The 21,583-nt window shown below is 47.4% G+C and overlaps 1 protein-coding gene across 2 annotated transcripts in view; it reads left to right on the top strand.

The window, feature by feature from the left end:
• Positions 1–21,583, top strand: part of GPC3 (glypican 3) — a 145,512-nt gene that overhangs the window by 90,484 nt on the left and 33,445 nt on the right. For both annotated transcript variants that reach the window (XM_053955636.1, XM_053955637.1), the window contains exon 6: positions 7,779–7,899. In XM_053955636.1, coding sequence (XP_053811611.1) covers positions 7,779–7,899 — 121 coding nt within the window. The remainder of the gene's footprint in view (positions 1–7,778; positions 7,900–21,583) is intronic.

Here is a 21,583-nt window from a genome sequence, read left to right as displayed (position 1 = left end):
CAGTGCACCCAAGGACTTGATAATACCAGCAATGTGTGTCTGTCTTGTTATTTGATCCAAACAGTCCCTTCTGCACTCTGCAATCCTCCTCCTGTGGTTTTTCTGGCTTGGTATTTACTCTGTCCTGTTTATCCCAGTGCTTTGTTACCCACAGGCAGTGGGAGTTTCTCTCCTCCCATGGACTGGATGTGCTCAATGTATTTCCACTGGGTCTCACTTCCCAATTTGAGCCTTGAACTATCCTCTGTTTCCTCCTTGCTTTTAAGCCCCTCTCTCTTAAGGGGCTGCAGTGCAATGCAGCAGGCTGGAGTATTTTATCCTGCTTTTAATCCCTCACGTTTTTTTAACTGAATCTTACTTTGTGATCATTTGCTTCTCCACGTTGGACCATCTAATGGCAAGAATACATCCTCCTTCCTGAGGTTTGATCTGTGATCAGTAGTTTGATTGTCATCCCTATTGTGGATTTAGGGACATGGTGCCTTGAAATGACTGCTTGCAAACAGTGGTAACCACACAAGAAAGGTTGATTTTTCTGTAATGCAGAGCAGTACCTTGTGTCTTTTGCTATGCTTTTGCATGGTTGAAGAACATAAACCAAAGTGGGAAGAAAAAATAAAAGGCAACACATTCCTGCTTTTCACACTTTTCAGAGTGTGTAAAAACACACTGTGCTTTTATGGGATGCCACAAAGGTTCATAGCAAAAGCCACAAGTGGCACATTGCACCACTTGCAAAGAGCTTGTTGAGGGTCACAGTGCTTGGTGTTTGTGGTAGCTGGAGACCAGACCTGCTGGAGCTTCCTCTGTCTCCGTGCATCCATGTGCACCTCTTTGCAGCTTTCCTGGGCTCAGCTCCAGGCACTTCCCTGAGACAGACATGTAGGCACAGTGGGTGTGAAACAGCTTAAACCTGCCTGAGTGAGGGTTTCTGTGATGCCCTTCCTTTCCTCTGTCTTCATGCCCCAGCCTCTCACCAGACCTCCTGCTGGTGGTGTTAGATGGTGAAATGTTGTCCCGCCTCTCTTATCCTTATCTCCATCCCAAGCAGAAAAAAACAGAGGTTGATTCTTATCACCAAGTCCTGACTGAACAATTAGCTCATTTAAAGCCTTCAGCTTAAGTCAAGTAGGTGTTGAGATATCAAACTCACCTCAGTTTCTATGGGAGCTCAGCGTTGGAATCTGAAAGGTGATTTGAACTTTATATATAGTATCAGGGTTTTGCAGCATTTAATACTAAAAGCCTATTAAATCTAGATTCTCAGAGTTTTGTAATCTGCTTACATGAGTATATTCTTTTGAAGCTGTTCTGAATAGACTGACGGCAACATCTGCCCACTGCAAAACTTGTAAGCACATTAAGCTTTACTGTTAGTGCTGTTAGATACTGCCATTTCCAAATTTCTCAAGACAAACGTGTACATTAATCCAAATCACCAGCATAACTTTTATTTTCCTTGTACCAATTCAAAATTAATATATTTTTAGCACCTTGCCAGATTCTCTTCTTCAAGCTAGGAGTCTCATATTTCCCTGCTGTTGCCAGCGTACTGTGGTTTGTTTTAATCATACAAAGCATAAACAATGAAAGCACAATTGGAAACAAGACAGAAAAATGAGATTCTGTAATTGGAACAAAGGAAATTCCATGCCAGCAATAACCCTTTAGTTCATGAAGGGTTTGGTTATTTCTGGCAGTGCTGCAAAATATCTGATCCAATGGAATCCCCAAAGAGGGGGCTGTATAACTTTTCAAGCCCATAAAACACAGCTTTGTAGCAAGTATAAACTATAAAGAAAGGCTAGTAGGCAAATTCAGTAGGTTATTGAGTGGCCGAGATAATTTCCAGAGTATTTCAGAAAATAAGATAATGAATCTTCCTCTATCCCGCTGCTTGGTCTCAGGTTTAGCCAATTTTTTCATAATTTATGTGTCTTGAACTGAAATAAGAATAGAGGGAGACTTCAGGCTATCAACTCCCATTGTTTTGTTATGAATGTTACAGTTTTTGCTGTTCCACCTGAAGTCCCATCTCCCTGAGCCAGGTGATTACCTGAGACCTCAGGTTTATGACCAAGCCATCATCTGCAGCACTGTCACTGGCTGTAGAGCTTTGTGTGGGGCAGTTGGGAAGAAGCAGCACTTCTCTTGGCAGGGAACTGACACAGCAGGATCTAAGGGGGCTTTCAGAGGCTTCCAGGTGTTGATATTTGGAAATCCAGCAGAAAATGGTTCCTTTTTAGTTAGGTGAGAACACTCCCCACTGAGAGCGTTGGATCCTCCTGGTTGCTTTTGAAGCAGCTTGTTTGGAGCTGCTGGTGGTGTAAATTGACTGCGGCATCACGAGCTCTGCAGTAACTGCAAGGACTCTCTGCACAAGCAAACAAAGCCAGGAAGGCACCTGAGAGCCATACACCCCACCCCTCCCCTGCTCCTTGCACTGCCATGAAACAGATGCCTGCATATGGCCGTGGGATAGTGGGGACACACAGCCATATGGAAGAGAAGAGCTGGGGTGGACCTGCACCCCACGCCAGCCCATGTCTGGGATGGGCTGTGACTGACCAGATGTCTCTGGACAATCTGTCTTTAGAGAGGAAACTGTCAGGGAAAGAATTGTCACCTCTTCTTGGAGGCTTGTGGGCACATCCAGGAGTTGCACCCTGATTGCAGGGCAGGATGAGTGGGTTGGAAACAGCTTTTCAAGTCTTTTGGCCCCCACTGCTTCCACTGCTGATGTGACACTGAGATTGTCTCACTAAACCAGAAATTAGCATGGTCAGAGAGTAAAATGTTGGCTTCACCACTGCACCCAATTTACTGACCTGTGAAAACCAGCTGGAGGTAAGAGTTGGGTTCATGTTAGGATGGGGGCGGGTGGCAAAACTTTTCTTCCCTTTCTCCCTTTTTTCATTTCTTTTGCCTCCTATGTGGTAAGGACTCTATGTCACCAGTCCACATGGTCAGTAGTAAGTCACATCTTGAAATGCAGAGCAGCTTTGGGGGTCTGGGGGAATGTTGCTCTCTCAAACTCAGTTATTAATAATTCTTGTGCAGTGAAACCTCTGTGTTGTGTTTGTCCCACACCCACTCTCTCTGACAAGTATAATTCAGTGAACACAGATAGGAGAGAGAGAGCCTGTGAGGGATACTGTGCTATTTAAACTGGAGATACATTTGAATAAATAATTTGCAACTGGAAGGCAGGCATAAATTAATTGTTATTTGAATTACATACTTACTTTCCTTTTTTTAAAAGGTGTAATTCTTTATGTTTGACTTTCAGAATTACTTTCTCTAAATCACATGTCAGGCATTGCAGTAACTCACCTCAAAGCCTAGCAGGGCCGAGTAGGATGAACACACATCTTACACTCATTGCCATGTATTTAAATAACATTTGTCATCTTGTCTTCTTTGCTCTGAAATGAAAACTTGGAATGAGCTGCCTTGGGCTGGAAAGACCAAACATTCACAGGAGACATTTGTGGATGGTGGAGAGGAAAGGAGAGGAAAATTCCTCAATTTGACAGCATACTTGGGCATTTATGTCTGGTGGATGAGAAGAAGCAGGAAGGGTCTGAAGTTGTCTGTCCCCACAGAAAACTTCAGATTATTGATGTTTTCATAAGGTGGTTGTCTTTAAAGTAATTTTTAATGAGGGCTGCTTATCAGCACATTTAACAATGTGACATTTGTGTTTGGAAAATACCACATCCCCAGCAAGAGCCCATACCCAGGGAGCCCAGGCAAGGAGATGCTGCTGACTGACGTTGGGACACGTCAAAGAGAAAAGTATTTTGGGCTTTGCTTATGAAGTGTGAGCCAGACCATGCTCATGTTGCAACACTGATACCCCTTTGGCCCAGAGACCCCCGGGGACCAGGGTGGGGGCCTTTATCCTCTGTGCATATTTGCTGTTCCATGCTGGTATCAGTCACCGTGGCAGAGGCACGTGGGGGGTTTCATGAAGTGGCACAAGTGTCCTGCAGAAGGGGCTGTTTTCTTGGCATAAGCTGAAAACAGCTCGAGATGGCTCAGAGATTTCTCTTTTTCTGCACTCTCTGGAGAATGTGGGAGGAAGGTGGTGCTTTGGCTTTTTTGCCTGTGAGCTCACCAACCCTTCATCTTGGGGGGGATGCAGAGGAGCCTGTAAGGGTAAAGGGTATTGTCCCGGGACCCCCAGCTTGTTGGGGTCTGCAGAGGCATCTCTCTGCCATATTAAGGCCAGGCTGCTTGGCCCGGGCTGCAGGGAGGGGTGCCAGCTGCCTTTTCCAGCTTCTCTGGCATTTCAGGAATGCAGGTCCCTCACTGAAGCTGCATTTCAAAGCTTTTAACCCTTTGGTTGGCTACATCCCCCTGAATGTGGCCGCTCCAGGCTGGTGCTGGGGCAGAGCCTGGCACAGCTGAGGGGATCTGGTGCCCTTCTTGTACCTGAGCACACCAGGAGGTCTCAGCTTGGAGGAAGTGTCCCCCAAAGCACCCAAGTGACACAGGACCATGTCTCTGCTTGGTGGGATGTAGTGGGTCCCCGTGCATCTCCTTTTTTGCAATTCATCCTAAAGACGTGCAGCTTTGGGCCCGTTGCCTTGCTGCAAATGACTCGTGTGATGGTGCAAATGGTTCATTTTGGGTCGGGTACGTACCCTTGTGTCTGGCCAGGTGGGAAGCACCGGGAGGTGGCACTCCATTTCTCCAACATCACTGTTTTAGGGAGAAATCGCTCTGCTAATGCTTTCAGGTTTGCTTCCTTCTCTAGTAGACCTTTTCCCCTGAGAAGGCTGATCTGAGGTTCTCACAACCCCAGGAGAACCTTCTGGAGAACAGTTTCAGTCTCTGGACATGGAGTTACAGTATAGTATTGCTATAGTACTGTGTTCCTCCCTCCTGCACTCTGTTGTGTAGGCTACAGAAATCCTCTCTGGCAGCTGTTGTGTGGATTTCAGAAGGGATTTCGCCCACTCAAACCCAAGCTATTGTGTTTGTTTGTATAAAACTGTTTAGGAGATAGATTGTATTAATTTAGGGATGCACCAAGTGGGCTTGGTTCTGCTCTTGCTAAAACCTGTGTGAGTTTCCTGATTAAATCTCTGAAACCACAGGAGACCTTTCAGCAATGTACTTCTGAGTTCTACCAGTGTTTTAAATTAAATTTACAGTGACACCAAAGGTAGGAATTTCTTTGTCATCTAAAAACTCACGCATGCTGTGGATGTCCATGTGCAGTCTCCAGATGTGTTTGTCAGGTCGGCACGGTGGCATTAAGTGGCTGTGTGACAAACAAGCAGCAGGATTAATGGTTCAGTGCTCCATCCTCCTGCAGAAAGTTCAGCCCGAGTTCCAGCAGAGCCGGGCAGGTCTGTGCTTGCGGCAGCAGCCTCTTCCCACGAGATGGAGCTGGGAGCATGCACGGCTGTGCCAGGAGCCGTGGGCAGCTGCAGGCTGGCCCCAGCCTGGCCCCCTTCTCCCCATCACTCAGCTCTCAGCCTACACCGACCCTCCAACGGCACCCGCGAGGGCTCTTCTGACCTGGGAGCGATTGTTTCTCAGGTATAGCCGCGGTTTGTGCTTCCCAGGATAAGGCAGCTATTAAAAAAAAGGCGTTTTGCAGAATGCTGAGTGCTGACGGGAGGCCCCAGGGACAGGTGTCGGGGTGCTGGTGTGAAGTGCAGGGCTGGGATGGCTCTGCAGGCAGCTGCCCCCGTGGTCAGGAGTTGGTGGAGCTTGGGAGAGCCAAGCTGATGAATCTGTGATGCCTGTACCTGGAAAAGCTGCTTATGCCTGGAAAAGGAATTTACACAGGCGTGTGTTCCTGTGCTGTAGGAACAAACACCTCCTTTCTCCTGTCCTTTTTCCTGTGTCATCTCTTCAGTGCAGCATCTTGCAGGGTTGCCAGCCATTAATGGAGATGCATATGGGGAATGCCCAGTGTTGGGGACCCAGCTGGAGGTGCAGAGAGCTCCTGTATGTGGAGCTCCTGCTCTGAGATAGCCTTGGAGTGGAAACCTGCCTCAGTTCTGTAATTAAACTATGTGAGTATTTCAGGTCAGGGCAGATTGCTGCTGCACCAGTAGAGATCTGGGGTTGCCTTTGCATCCCCACATGTTTGAGTAGATCTCATCCTCTAGTTTAGAGTTTAAGCAGAGTTTAATCCAAGCCCCTGAGTTATCCCCAAGCCCCTTCATGTGCCCTGTGGCCAAATGTTCACATGCCTGTTGCTTTCTATCCTAGCAAGGCATCCTCCCTGATCTGGCCCCACCGTCCCTCCTGTCTCCCTCCCCTTCTTTGAATGCCTGCTAAAGTCCCACTTTCTCCCCAAAATCCATGTGAAATGGGCTGGCTATGATTGCCTGAGCTTGCCTGGCAGCATGAGGATGGAAGATTAGCTGGGCAGGGGAGCAGGGAGCTGACAGACAGGGAGGCAGGCCCTAGGACTGGTGCTGGGAGCTGGGTAAAAACATGATGTGTGGGAGATGAATGCAGGAAGGAAAATTCATGGTGTTTACCCATGGCACTGGAAAAACAGATGTACAGTAAAGCAGACTGATGCTGGTGTTATCTCAGTGATCTCACTTTTGGAGGCTGTACCAGGGTTTGGTAGTGCCTGTTCTGGCTGCCAGTTCTTGGAGATGAGGACTTGTTTTGTGCTTGCAGAGCACCACAGCCCATCGCTGGGCTGTGATGAGTGGCAGCAGCCCAGAGCTCTGTGTGCTCCGTGCCTCTGCCGTGGCTGCCAGCAGGCAGTGGTGGCAGCCGATGGCTCTGGCCCAAACCTGAGCTTGAGTTTGGTGCTTGTCTTGTGCTGGAGCATCATCAGCTGTTACCCAGGTCCTGAGTGCAGGGACGTGTTCCTCCAAAGGCAAGTGTGCAGCAGTTCTGTCCCTCTTCTCCTCCCTTTGATCACTCTGGTAAACTTTGTCATTCCATAAATCTTGCAGCAGGTGAATGTATATTTCTTTCCTAAGTGCTGATGAAAAAGCTGAGTGCAGCTTGGCCGCCCTCCTCTGCAGAGCTGCCCTGGCAGTTTAATCTAGTCTATGGGGGCTTTGCTGACTCTCATGGTACCTGTGTAAATCAGGATACCCTGTGGTGCAGAGCCCAGCACTGTACTAAAGTCAAGGTACGTTCTGTCTGAGCAGTTACTTTGATCCCTAAGGCTGGATCTCATCAAAGACTGAAATCAGGATTGTTTGACAACACCTATTTTCCATTAGCAATGTTGACAGCATTAATTATATTCTGATGCTTTAATTCTTTATTACTGAAATCACACATCAGTGATAGTCATTATTTTGCAAGGGGGTTGATGTTATGCTAATCAGCTTGCAGTTAACTGGGTCATCCCACTCATTTTTTTGGCTGTGGGCACAACACTACTGCTCTTGTACTGGAGTCTCTGTGGTCTGCCAAGATTTATTTTAAACAAACATGAGCAAGCCAGAATTTCTGAGCCAGCTTTTTTAGGACTCTTGGGTGCAAGTTATGTGAAAATATTTATCTCTATTGTATACTGTTGAACATCTTCCTTGGTTACTAATGGACTGGAAAGGACTTCATTGTCCTCAAGTGATACAACTACATCATCTTGCAAAGTCAGAGCAAAAATGTTTATGGGAATCTTCTTTCCTTTCTTTGGCATTATTAACTGCCTTGTGCTCTCTGTTTTGGAAAGGGCTGGTGCGTGTCTTGGGATTTCTTACGTTTGTACTGAACTTTAAAGATCTCCTCTCTGTTAGCCCATCACATCGTTGTCTTCTCTGTTCTCATTCCTACAGGTACAGTCCCCAAATCACAAGAAATGGAGCAAAAGCCCAGGCTGGCAACCACGAGGTGAAGGTGAAAGGTCCGGAGCCAGTGATCAGCCAGATTATTGACAAGCTGAAACACATCAACCAGGTTTGTTGCAGACGTGCCAGCAGGGATGGCTCCGGAGTGGGCGGTTTCCAAATCAGTTCGGCCTCCCCCGCACTCTCCCTGGGCTCAGACATCCTGGGTGTCTGCATCTGCAGCAGGTCTGGCAGCCCTGCGTGCAGAGCTGGTGCCACCCTGGCCCTGCACTGCACCAGGCCCACAGGGCACACCTGGCATCCTCTTGGATGCCTGCTGGTGTGGTTCTGCGTGGTGCAGCCTCCCAGGACTCAGCCTGTGCCTGGGTCATGTGTGGATGCATGGCTGCAGTACAAGAATGCTTCTGCTGGACACCCACGCCCTTAGCAGTGGAAGTCCAGGAAAGATGGAGCTGATGGAGTGCCCTTGAGCATGATGTGCTGGCTGAGGGTCATGTGGCACATACCTGATGTCCCCTCTGGTTGGAGGAATTCCTTTTGGCATTGCTCGTGGCTGGCAGTAAGGGTCACTTTTTTCTTTGGGCATTCTCTCCCAGTCAGTAATGGGGCAAGTTACTGTTGAATGGGGAAATGGCAGAGCTGGATGAGATCCTTTCTGCTGGGGAGGAAGCTTCCTTCCCACTGCCTCAGACCTGGCATCCTTCCTGGGACAAGCGGTGTCTTGTCTCTAGCCATTATGCCACGCCAGGTTAGGCCTGTGAACAGCCCTGCTGCTGCCAGGGAGTTAGGTGACAGCTCTGCAGAGCGTTCAGCTTGTGCCTGAACCTTCCCAGCACTGCCCTAGGCCAGCGGGGCTGGGGTCTGGCTCTGGACTCTGCTCACCCTGTGTGCCACTGAGTGTGGATGTCACAGTAACTCACAGAGGTGTTTCTCACAGGCAGATAGGCCGGGCTTGCTGCTTTGCCAGCACTGGGAGCTCACAGGGCGAACCCTCGCTGTTAACACAGCTGAGCTGCCCCGTCTCTCCTCAGAGAGAGGGGACCTTGCCCAGGCTCGCTCTGGGCAGCGGTGGGTTCCTGGGGTTAAGCCCAGCTTTGCTTCCCAGCCGGGTGGGCTGTGAGGGCGGCTCTCTTTGGAGTTGCTGGCTTAGCAACTTTTCTGCTAACCTCTGCTTTCCTGCTCCGAGACGGCCAGGGACTGTTTTCACAGCCATTCCCATTTAACCCCTGCGCCCTCCGAGGCAGGCATGCCTCATTAGGTGCAGTCCAAAATGGGAGCAGGATGCAGCGAGGGATTCGGGGTCCCCAGGAGCACCCCACAAAGCAGGAGCTGCCATGGGCAGCGGCCCTGCAGCCTGCTCTGCCTTCCCACACGCTCCCTGTGCCGAGCAGTGCCATCTGCCAACAGCCCATAATTATTAGAAAGGGAAAAGCGGGGGGAATAGCATAATCATCTCCCTATTAAATGGGGTAGAGGGCAGGCTTCAACCTGCAGGTGATAATGATATTTTGCCATTCACAGTGAGAAAGTTGCACTGAACAAAACATGGTTATTATGTACTTGAAACTGCTGACATAAAGTGGTTGTGAAATGCTGGCTGTCAGACTGGGTCAAGTTAGGTCTTTGCTGAACAGCTTGGGCTTCTGAGGAGTGGAGGTCTGTGGAGTGGGAGACCCTGGGTAAACACTGCTGTGCTCAGCTCAGCTGTTTGCAGCAGCAGAGTGTCTCTGTCAGCTGCTGCTCAGAGAAGAATTGTGGTGAGGGGGTGAATATGGCCAGCTCAGTCACAGTCTCTTGTGATTGGAATGTGTTACGGGGGGCAAGTAAGCTCTTTTGGTTTGAACAGCATAAATGTAAGAGCCTGAAAAATGTCAAACCCTCTTGTAAAGCTGTGTTTGAGAAAGAGGTGGAACTGAGAATAAAATCAGGAGAAAATGGGAAGGGATTTGTGCAAATTGATTACGAAGCTTGCCCAGAGAAGCTGTAGCTGCCCCATTCCTGGAAGTGTTCATGGCCAGGCTGGATGGGGCTTGGAGGAGACTGGTCTAAGGAAGGTGTCCCTGCCCATGGCAGGGGATTGGAACTACATGATCTCTAAGATCCCTTCCCACCCAAACCAATCTGTAATTCTATTATATGATTCTATTCTTATAGAGGGTCTGTAGTCAATGGTCAGTAGCTTATATACCAGGCAAGCAACTGTGGAGGTTACTTAAATTTGGGATTTGGGGTGTCAGAGCTTACCGTGACACTTATTTTCTTGGCTGAAGGAAGTTTTGAGCTCTCTTTCACATCTGGAATGCATCTTGATTGCCAGAGAGTATTAAATGTGGAAGGAACAGCAGCTCTGGATGAATTACAGTTGTGTCTTTCAGGTGTTGGCTTCAGATTTGGGAAGCAGTGGGAATTCCTGAGCTGGAGAGGGTTGAAAATCTCCTTATCCACCAAACTCAAGCCAACAGTGGCTTTTAAAGATTTTCAGACATCCAGGATCTTTTGGAGAAGAGTGTTGTGGCTTCCTCCCAGTGTGTTGTGTTAGACATACAGCCTGGATTTTGTGGGTGTGGGCAGACTCAGGAACCCTGCTGTTTGGTTCAGTTTTCATAGAGATCCACAGCTTTTATTTTTACTTGGAGATTTTTGCTAAATATGTGTAATTTGCTGATGACTTCACCTTTATTTCAGGATGCTTGTGCTGCTGGAAGTGTCTGTTCTTTCAGTGTTGTGTGTACAAATTGTGCTTGCTCTTTAATTCATGTCCTCTCAAACCTAATTTGGGTAAAGGTACACACATTCACATGAGAAATTCTCATCAAACGTTTGCAGTTTGAAATGAGAGTGGGGTTTGTGCATTAGAATTAAACCCATGGGGATTGAAAGAAGTAGAGAAAACCTAACCCAGAGAAAAGGGGAAGGGAAAGTGCCCAGACTGTATTTTTTTGCTTTGAGCGCCTATCAAGCTAAAATAAATAAATGAATAAAACACAGTGCCTGAGCTGTGTGCTGTCTCAAGGCAGCCCTTTCTGGATGAGTCCCCCCTTAGTGCTGCCTATTCATCACATCAGACCATTTTTGTTTCACCCAAACGTGTGATTGTGGCTGATGCTATTTTTTGTGCATTGGTGGGTGAGATGCTTTATTATTGCCATATTGGAATTTTTTTCCCCCCAGTTCTGTTAGATGTCTACCAAGTTTTGATTTGAGTTATTTTTGTTGTGTGCCCAGAGGCATGAACAGCCCATCCATAAATATTAGCATTGTTATCTCAGCTGGGAGGCTAAGGGTCACCTTCAGGAAAATGAGTTGGAATTGGTTCCTAACTTTTATTTCCCAGAGTGGATGGGGTCTGTTTCTGGCTAGAAGGGTTTCACTCATCCCTTGAGTGAAACTGTATTGAACCTGAAAGGTTATTCAGTGTCAGCACGGGGTCTTGCTCAGATTTTTTGTGGCTTGGTAACATGCCCAGGCAGAAAGCTGTGTGCAGGGTGAGCCGTTTCCTCTGGTCACTCCATTTTCCTCCGGCCACGGGGACGTTGGAATGGCTGACAGATGGGGATGAGCTTCAGTTTTTAACAGCCATGCATGGAGGTGGGGGGTGTGGTGTCACATGTCCCGTGTCCTGGGAGCCCTGCCACACTGGTGACCTCCTCCTGGTCATCCTCCTCCACGGAAGGCTCTGGAGAGGGGACCTGAGTGATGCTGGTGTAAGCGTGCAGCAGGGATCTGTGCTACCAAATTGGCTGATGTGACACTCCTGGTCCTCCCTCCTGTCCCTGTCTGTCCTGAGGTGACTTCTATGTCCTTTGCAGTGCCTATGGGGCTCTGACACTGTTGCAGCAGATGCTTTACTTCATCCTTAATGCCATTACCTCTTTAAGCTTGTGCCCAGTTGCAATCTCTTTTTTTATGCTTAGGTAAATCCTGGTGTTTATCATAGTACTGTCTCAAGGAGGAAGAGGATAATTTTTTAAGAAAAGGAAGGAAAAAACACACCAAAAATTAATAGTAAAATCCATAAAAGGAAACTTAGCTGCGGAAGATGTGTCTTTACAAAATTGAATGGCCTGGAAACATATTGTACATTTCCAGACACTCGAGTTAAGGGCTCATTTAGAATATTTCAGATATACTGGAGTTTGACAGTTCTTTGGTTTCCACATCAAACAATCTGTAATTTATTGCCCCATATAGGGACTGTGTTTTTATCATATTGCATATTTTCTAGCCAGAAATCTAACTACCATGTAAGCTCTTGAAAAAATAAACCCTTTGGGGATGGGAATCCAGGCAATATGCCTTCACAGACCCTGAGAAACTCCCTTTGATTTATTTCCTTGCAAATAAGGGGAAGACACAATTTCTTGGAGTATTACAGCTGTTCCCCCAAGCAGGGTCTCGCTGCCTTTCTTCATGTGCTTGGTGTAAAGACCCAGTCCTGCAGTGAGCCCCATGTGAAAGAGCCTCACATTGCTCCTGGAGGGGTTTGCAGGAGGATGAGAACAAAATTTAGAAGTTTTACGAGGCAGTAAAACACACAGCTATACTTGGAAAGGAAAAAAAAAAAAAAAAAAAGCAGGAGGCCCAGAGGTGTGAATGACCGAAGACAAAATAGACCTGAAGTTCACAAAAAAGGCACGTCCTGGCATTTCCAGAGCCGTGTTTGAAGCTGGTTTGATCAACCAATATGTCCCATATTTGTTTGTAGGTTTAATGGGCTGTTTCCCGGCGGCCTGGCTGCTGGGAGAGGGCATGGTGGAGGTCACCCAGAAGTTAATTTGGAAAGAGGCCAAAAGGCCACAACTTGATTGAATCAAATGTAAACAAAATAGGCCTGGGAACGGTGTGATGCCCTTGTGCCCGAGTCCCCTGCAACCTCTTGGCTCAAAATGCAGAGTGGTGGAGCACCAGGGACCAGTGAGGAGGGTCTGACCCCACCATGGGGAGACAAGCTCAGGGTGGCAAAGGGACCCAGACCCTGCCCAGGGCGCACAGGGAAATACAAAGTTTATTATGGGAGAGCCTGGGGAGCTGGGCACTTTGCAGGAATATATCTCCCCTTCAGAAAAATCCATTACTTTTGATGGATTTGGTGAAAGTTTCCCTATGCCTGCTAGGCTCTCTGAGGTTTATTATTCCCACTGTATTTTAATTCCCCGATCAGATGAAGCTGCATAATAATTAGAAAAATGTGCAAACTGCCAGATTGTTAAATAATGCAAGGCACAACACTAATCACTTGAAAATACAATATTTAAATTGCACCAAAGCAAGTCACTTTTGACTCATTTTCTACCTTTAATAAGTTAGCAGTACAGTGTCTGAAGTGCTGTATATATGCAATATAATCTATCAAGTCCTCAAAAGAAATGTTAATAAATACAATAATTACTTGGACACGCCTTTTGTTCATCATTATTAAACAGTTTGTAACAATTAAAATATTAAAACCACATGTTGTTGAAAAGCAACCAGACATTGCAGTTATTTCTTACAAAGGCTATTAAATAAAATGACAGAAGATTTTTATTTTAATAATAAATGCATTTTAGAATGGATCAGTTAATTCTTCTTTAGTACACAAAATAATCTATAGCTCCACCGAGTCTAGGCCTGGTATTTAAGTTCTAATTCCATTGTCCTTTTAGCTGTGCCTTGGCTCCCGTTAACGCTGGGTAAATGCTCTCCCAGCCTGTATGCAAGTGGTACTGACAGGATTTTGCCAGGGCAGTTAAATCAGGGGAAGTGTGACCCTCGGTAATGAGAACGTAATTAAATCTGAAGGTATCTGACAGCTGACTTTTCAAGCCCAAACCCCTTCTTTCCCTCTTCAGGAAGAGCAACACCTGCCTGGACCCCACAGCAAACCTCCAGGTGTATTGGGACTGTTCAGGGAATGCTGTGCCCACAGGTCCCCCACACTGAGTCTTTTTAAACAGCCAGAGATTGTTTGTACCTGGTGTTTCATGCCTGTTTTCAAACAGAAGTGTATCCTATATGTGAAGGGTTTCAACTTTGCTCTGTGGCTTCAGCTCCAGCAGGAGACAGGTGCTTCAGGTGTGTCCTGCAGGGACCATCCTCCAACAATGCTGTGGAAATCAGCTGTGGAAAAAAAAACCAGACCAACACCTTTAAAGGAGATTAATTTGCTTTTGTGTCCAGAACATGCAGCTGATGCCCAGTGATGCCTTAAAACAAACACCAGATATCCTGTACCAGAGCTGAAGTTTATCCTGTTGTGGAGGAAACAAACCTGAAGAAATCCTTGTACAGCAAAACCCGGTGCAAATGGAGCTATTGTTAGCAGATTAACAGTTAATTACAGTTATTCTGGGCCTGGTTAATTGTATCAAGTGTCACCTTGTGCTGTGACTCAGGCTGTAATTTAATCAGTGGATGTCTGAGGTAGGTGTCCTCCCAGATGGGTCCAGTAACAAAGGACACAGCTCTCTGGTGTTAGTGGGATGTTAGGTAGTTTTCTCATGTTTTTCTCCAAAATTTGACTTAACATCAAGATTTTTAAAATGTGGTCCAGACTGCGAGGGGACTGGTATTCAAAGAGTTAATCTTCATTGTTCAGAAGGTAACCTCTGGTCTTCTTGGCTGCAGAAGAAATCCAATTCCTTTTGTTCCCAAGAAAAAGCCTTGATAACAATAATGTTACTTTTAATTTCAGTCTGAAGTGGTGTAAGGCTGCTTAGTGATGATGTTCTCCGGGGCAGGAGGAAAAGGCAGCACTGCCAGACCTGCTGTGAGCACAGAGGGCCAGCTCTGACAGGAATTTTCTTCTCCAGGCCTGGGCTGTGCTGTGGGAATGTGGTGCCCAGCTGTGGCACGGTGTGCAGGCAGTGTGGCACAAATGCCTGTGAGATTCCCACTCCACCCTGAGCTGCTTTGTGTGCTGGGCAGGTTGGAGCTGGGAATTTCCCCAGTGCAGTTCTGCCACTTCACCCGAGCCCTGTGTGTGCAGGGGGAACAAGGCACACTTGTGGCAGGTGTTTCCCCTGTGCTGGCAAACCCCATTCCCAGCCAGTGAGACCCTTTTGACCTGACTGCACTGGGGCAGGTGTAAATACCCCTCACGGCTCAGGAAGACTCTTGGCTAATGCTGTTGCTCACTAAACTTCTTAGCTTGGTTTATGACCTGTAACTGGCTGCAGAGACTGGATTGTATTTTCATGCTCATGCTGCCAAACTCCATGATGAGAGATGGCCCTTGCAGCACTTCAAACTGTGAGCAAAGAGAAGTTTGGGTTGCAGCACGATTTGCTGTTGCCTGTGGCCTCTCTTGGCTGTGCTGCCAGGAGTGATATTTAAGAGAAGGAAATGTGCTTGGTTGAGGACATGTGTAAGAAGATGCTGCTGATGCAGCAGGGTCAGCAAGGAAGTGGGAGGCAGCTGGCAGCAGGTGGGTGTTGGAGCCATCAGCAGATACCCTGATGGGCAGGAAGTTACCTTTTATTTTTGGCAGGACCCCTTGAATGCCTCCTGCCTATGGCTGGGAAAGGAGTTTGCTGACCTTTTCCTGCAGCACATAATCTAAAAGCTGAGGGTGAGACTCACATAGGTGCATTTCAGGGCTTCCTTTGTGAGTGTTGTGTCTCACTGAGGGAGGGTATAAAGTCACCAGCTTTGAACTTAATTTAAGCTGAGTTGCTTCAGCTGTTCAGTTGGTGTCTGTACATCTGTGTGTGGGAGAACCACACCAGGCAGGGCTCCTCCTGCCTGCAGCTCCAGAGGCCTGAGCCTTGCTGTTGGCTACATTCAGCCCCAGTGATGGGCACCCCAGTGTGTCAGCAGTGCCCATGCTGGAGCCTGGATGGTTGTTTCCTTATCCTGCTGGTAGACCCATCCTAGGTGCCAGTTTTGACACTGGAAAAGTTGAGTCCCTGGAGGTTTTTTGTGTTTTTGCAAGCAGCATCCGTGCTCTGAACACGGAGGAGAGCTGAGACCTTGCCTGGCAGCCAGTCCAGCCACCAGCTGTTAATTAGAGACCAGCTGCTTGATCCTGCCTAGCTAACAGGTTTGGGGGTGTTTGCCATGGAGTCCTCCTCCCCCTGCCTGATTGAAGTCTCTGCTGAAATCAACAGCTTGATAATTAACCCCACGTTGGGGTTGTCTTATCTGATGGGAGATAACTGGCTTTTAAGGCAGCTGTTCAGTTCCCTGTGAAGCTCTGTGGACCAGGGGACATCTATCAGAACTGCTTGTAGTTGCTTTTTGGGCTTCCAAAACCTTGAAGGGAAGTGAATGCAAAAGTGCACCTTGAAAAGAGCAGCCCCCAGGAGGGCAGGATGCAGTCAGGGTGACTCGAGCTGGTGTTCTGGCAGAAACCTCCGTGCAACACAACACCGTGCACAAAAATACACGATTTGAGGAGTGCCTCTCCACTGGGAGCTTTTAGGGGAAAAGGAAAGCAGCTGGGATAGGGGTTTGTGTTGCAGAAGGAGAAGAGGAATAAAATAAATCCTTCTGGCCCAGCTCTCAGCTTGCTGTTTCCTACCTGGTGCCAAGGATGGGATGTTTGCCTCGCAGGCAGCCCTGCGGATGTCGCCGACAGCCGGAGAGCCGCCACGTGTGCCACAGCCTGAGCCAAGAGGAAATCTCCAGCTGCTCCAACAGGCTGGGCTGGGCAGGAGGAGGCTGTGGGAACCCCTGGCTGCTGCCCCCCCTGCCTGGGTCACCTGTACAGAACCTGATCACCTGATCCCTTCTGAACCATGGGGCTGTTACAGCAAATGGCTGGAGGTGGTGTGAGACCTGCACGTCCTTCTAGGTGCTCTTGCATCCAGGGCACTTTCCATCCAGGCCATCCCTGCTCAGGTGTCTGAAGGATGTGATGGCAATGAGGTGGTTGATGGCTCCACCTCTGCCTATTTTGTCTTGTTTCTTGTGCTTCTGTTTTGCTTGTTGTCTCATGTTTCATGGTGACGTGCACTTTGGGCCTTCCTGAGTGGTGTTTGGATAGAAGAGCGGGGTTCTGCTCCAACAAAACTAAACAAAATGTTTAGTGATAATAGCAGTGATGGGTCCTGGCCCACGTAGGCTCCCACACCCCTCCTTCACTCAGCTGCCAACGCCCTGAGGGGTGGCTGAGAGGTGGAGAAATTGCTCATTTCTAGTGACGCAGAGCAAGTGGAAAGGAGAGGGGAACACAGCTGGGGCTACTGGTAGGAGGCTGAGACACTTTGTGGGGAGAAGGAGCAGGGATGTGATGCCAGAGGAAGAACAGTGTGGAAAGGGGACAAGATAGACAGCCCTTGCAGGTAATAAGAAAGGGAGCATCTTTGCAAAACCTTTTCCACCACCCTTGACAGGTGTGGGTAGTTAACGTGCCTGATCAGCCCAGGCAAAGTGAAGAAGAGCTGGAAGGGGGTGTTTGCAGTAAATGGCTGCATTTCTATGGTGCTTCTAGGGAAGTGGTAGCTCAAGGAAGTCTTCCTGATCCTGAGAGGAATTGGTCCAGGCAGACTCCACCAAAGTGCTCAAGGCATCATCAGTAGATGCCTGGTCCAACCATGTGTTTGATGATTGGTCTAATTATTGGGGTTTTGAGTTTGAGGGATGTCTGAGTTTGATAGGAGCAGATGTAGGAAGGGATGCTGAAGGGCCAGTGATAGTTAAGGCTTGGAAAGGTAAAATTGGAGAAAGGGCTATAGTAGCCCAAAGAGGAAAGCAGCATTTCTCCAGCATTGGCATTGATGTAGGGCTTAGGGGATGAGTCAGAAGCAGACAGAGACTGCCCAGGACCCCATCAAGCTGGGCTGGACCTCTCTGCCCTGCTCAGCACCCACACTGTCCTGTTCCTTCCTACAGCTGCACAAAAACAAGCTGTAAATAGCTGGGGTGGAAGGGGAAGGAACTGGATATAAGGTGAATGAGCTGATCTTAAAGCCTGAGTAATCTCTTTTTCACATGTGCCCAGTGGTGAATGAGCATTTGTTCAGGCCAGGGAAGTGACACCTCCCCTGCCTGGGGGACTGCAGACAGGAGCTGGTCCCTGTGCCTGCCATGGTGCCAGCCAGGGCTTAACCTCCACAGGAGCATCCAGTCCTGGGCATCAGCCTGCCCTCACCAAACCAGAGCAATCCATAATGCCTTGGAAGCCCCTTCTGCTTCCAAAAGAGATTTACTGTCCAGTGCAGACTCGTGTTAATTACGGCCAGCACTTAGGAGTCTTTATCTATCTTCCTTTACCCATAGGGATGTTGCCAGTTTGGATAGCTAATCTGGAATTAAGCTGATGATCCATAAAGCAGGGCCACACTTTGGTCAATAATTCACTGCTGTCACCAGCTTCTTTGTGATGTCAGGAGAGTGACCAGGAAAACTGATTTACTGGCAGGCAAGAGCATCTCCTCTGGAGCCTGTGAAGACAGTAAAGTGGGTCCTGCTGTGCTGGTAAACCCCAAGTGATGCATGGTAGAGATTTTTCCTGTTCCAGGTATTTTGAGTGATAGAATTAAAGACTAAAACGTTTTTATGGCTAAGGAGCCACAATATAAACTCAGAGCTACGGTTCACAACTTTAGTCAGCCACCACCACGGACTGGTGTGGAGCCACAAAGCAGGAGTGACTCAAGATCAGTGTGTGGGGAGGGGATTCCAGGGCCATCCCTTGCTCATGCTGCTCAGAGCAGGCAGGAGGTGCTGTCTGGGGCTTGTTCTGCTGAGTTCAGCTCCAGTAGCACAAACCCTGTGATGTCTCAAAAGAGGCAACACAGGGAAATGCAGGATTGGCCTTTAGAGCAGCTGAGTAAATGGCCATGTCCAACTCATCATTTTTCCAAGCACTGAAAATTACTTTTCCATCTCCAAAGTCTGCTTTCACTTTATTAACTTTTGATTAGTGATCATTCTTTGTTCCGCTGAGCTTGAAGTAGGAGTTGAATGAGGAACAGGTTTCTTCCCTGCCATGTCTGTGCTGCCAAGGTGCAGCCAACTGGAAGGATCAAAAGGAAACCACAATTCAGATGTTCTCCTCCCAAAACAGGCTCTTCTGTCCATGGGCCAGCACTGTGATCAGAAGAACAGTGGTATGCTGCTGGTGTGCACACGCTCATGTGTTCACTCCTGCTAGACAGAAATACGGATCCTGGTATTTACAGATATTTTTAAAGTTTTAAATAGCCTTATTTTCAAATAGAGCTTGGTGCTTGGAGCCAGGGAACACTGAGTTTTTCTGTAGCATGTGTTGCACTTTGCTGCTGCCCAGGAGGGGGAAGGCTCTCTGGAGCTTGGAAAGAAGCAATGAAAAGAATGATGCTGTAGATGTTGCACTGAGTTTGTGCTGGTGCACACTCCTGTGCCACCAAGGCGCCTCTCCACAGAGTGGATAAACCTAAGGGAGCTGGGAAATAGAAATGTGGTGTGGAGGGCACCAGCAATCTCATGAGGGTTGGTTAAATAATAAAGTATTTTCTAATAAAAGATAATTTTTTCCATGCTATTTCCAGGGCTAATAAGCAGAGGAAGTGGAGAGAATAGATTCTGCTGTTGCATGCTTGTGTATGATCAGGCCACCAAATTCAAAACACATGAGTTTTGCAAAAGTCCACAACTTCAGCCTTATAAAATGGGTTCCTTTCCCTGATTCTTGCCTGTGATCAGATAATGACCTTCGTAAGCAAAACAACCCCAGCTGTATTTCATAATGGGAATATACTTCTGTACATTGTAATGAGCTGTTAACAGGGAACAGTATCGTGTGAAAATCTGCACGTTTCCCATGATGCTGCCCTGATTCAAAAGCCACACATAAATTATTTGGTATTGCAGATTTCAAGGTCAGGATTGGCCACATAAGATCTAGTTTTTCACCCCCAAAACCCAATGTTTTTAGCAGGCTGGAATTTAAAATAGAAAAAGCTGATCCGTTGGGAATCTCAGGAGTTGTGAGAAGTACCTTGGCACCTGTGTCAGGTACATGAAAGTGTGTGGCTGGGGTGGGTGACTGGAGTGATGAAAGGGAAAATAACACCTTTGCTCCTCCAAAACTCCTCCTTACGAGGCTCCTGAAGGAAGGCATCCTGAGCTTTGCAAGCAGTTGTGAGCTGGTGAAATCCACTGAGTTTTGGGAGGTTTCTAGCAGAGCCAGGAGCTGTTTTCACTGCTAGGATGAGTTCCCAGGGTTCCCTTCCTGATGCCAAGCAGCACACAGACACATGGCTGGGGCTCCAGAGTCATTTGTGCACTGAGGCACTTTTTCTGCTGGATGTGAATACTTGATTATTAAGCATATAGTACAATTCTGATTATTATTTTAGCTGTAAGTTTAGTCTCCATCCTCTGCAGCTTTTTAGGTTTGATCATATTCCAGAGGCTTACTAAAAACATGCAAAGAATTTCAGCGAAACTCTCTGGAACACTTTTTGTTAAATTCTTTCAGTCATGCAAGCTAAATTAAATGACAGCTCTGTCCACCAAAAGATTACAAATATCAATCAGACTTCTCCCCTAAACTCATGAAGGAATTAAATGTTTTTCTAAAAGTCTTCTATTCCCCTTAATAATCTCTTTGGCTGTTCTCTTTACTTTACATATTTTTGAAGTGTGTTGAAAGGGATGATTTCTGCCCTAAAGGAGCACAGTGCTTGTAGCTTGCTGACAGTATTTAATCTGAATTTGTGGGCACAATTTTGGGTATTGCTCAAATTGATATTTGCAATACTGCGAGCTTATTTCCAAAAGGAGAAAACAGCTATTAAACTGCAGTCCGAGAAACATGATGCTGAGCTCTTTTCAGAGATGGGAGATTAATGATAAAAAAGTATGTTGCAGCTCTGACTGTTTATGTTAAAATTGGAAAAATAGGACCAGGTGGGCTCAGTGGGCTGGTGGGGTGGGGAGCTCTGAGTAAAGTGGTTGTAAAGAATGAGGAGTTAAAAAGATTTCAGCATACAGTGGCCTGTCCAAGACAAGCTGAGTCATTACCCCGCGTCGCTGCATCTGTTTTTGTCTGGTCACTGTACAGTTATGAGCAATTGTGTAAATCACGCTGGGATGCCCTGGGGAGCTTTCTTAGCAGGAAGGCTCGGCACACCGTTCCCATCTGCCTTGTGTTTTAAGCCGTAGGCAGACCACAAGACAACCAAACAACGAAGATGTACAGGGAAAGCATATGTGACTGCCCAGTGTCCCTTGGAGTCCCCCCTGCCCATGCCCTGGCACTGCCCACCCTGCCCATCCACAGGGTCATGGTTTGAAAGGGATGAAGCTGGAAATAAAACTGCTGGAGACCTGATCCTCTAGAACTCATAGTGAGGAGCAGAGGAGTTTCTTGCCATGGTGCTTGTGTGGATGGGGGAGGAAAGCCCCCAGCCCCCTCGGAGGTGTGGGGATGTGTGTGCCCGGCCTCCCACAAAGAGTGCTCCAGTTTACATCAGCTGTGTTACAGTGTATTTTTGCCATTATGGTTTAACAGAGAAGAGCAGATATGACAGTAAACTCTTACAGATGGGTGAGTTGTGATTAAGTTAGAGCTATCTCACTGTTACATACTACTTTAGTGATCACCAGACTGTGTATTTTCCTGCCTCTTACCATGTGCTTTAAACCACAGGACATGAATAAACTGTAATGTTAGAGTACAGTCAGCTCTGCTTGCTATTTAAGGATGGGGAATCTATGTTCAGTACACCAAATATAATTTCATAAAGCATGCAAACCATCAGGGAGGTTGTGGAATGGTTGATGAGTGGGACTAGGGCTGCTGCTCTGGATGAAGATGAGACATCCAACAGCATTCCTGGGTCTGGATATACCATTGGAGTGGAGTGGGATTCCCACCCCACGCC

This window comes from Vidua chalybeata, chromosome 14 (assembly GCF_026979565.1).
Source record: "Vidua chalybeata isolate OUT-0048 chromosome 14, bVidCha1 merged haplotype, whole genome shotgun sequence".
Taxonomy (NCBI): Eukaryota; Metazoa; Chordata; class Aves; order Passeriformes; family Viduidae; genus Vidua; species Vidua chalybeata.
Note: the sequence above shows the minus strand (reverse complement) of the source record. Positions and strands in the feature narration are given on the sequence as shown.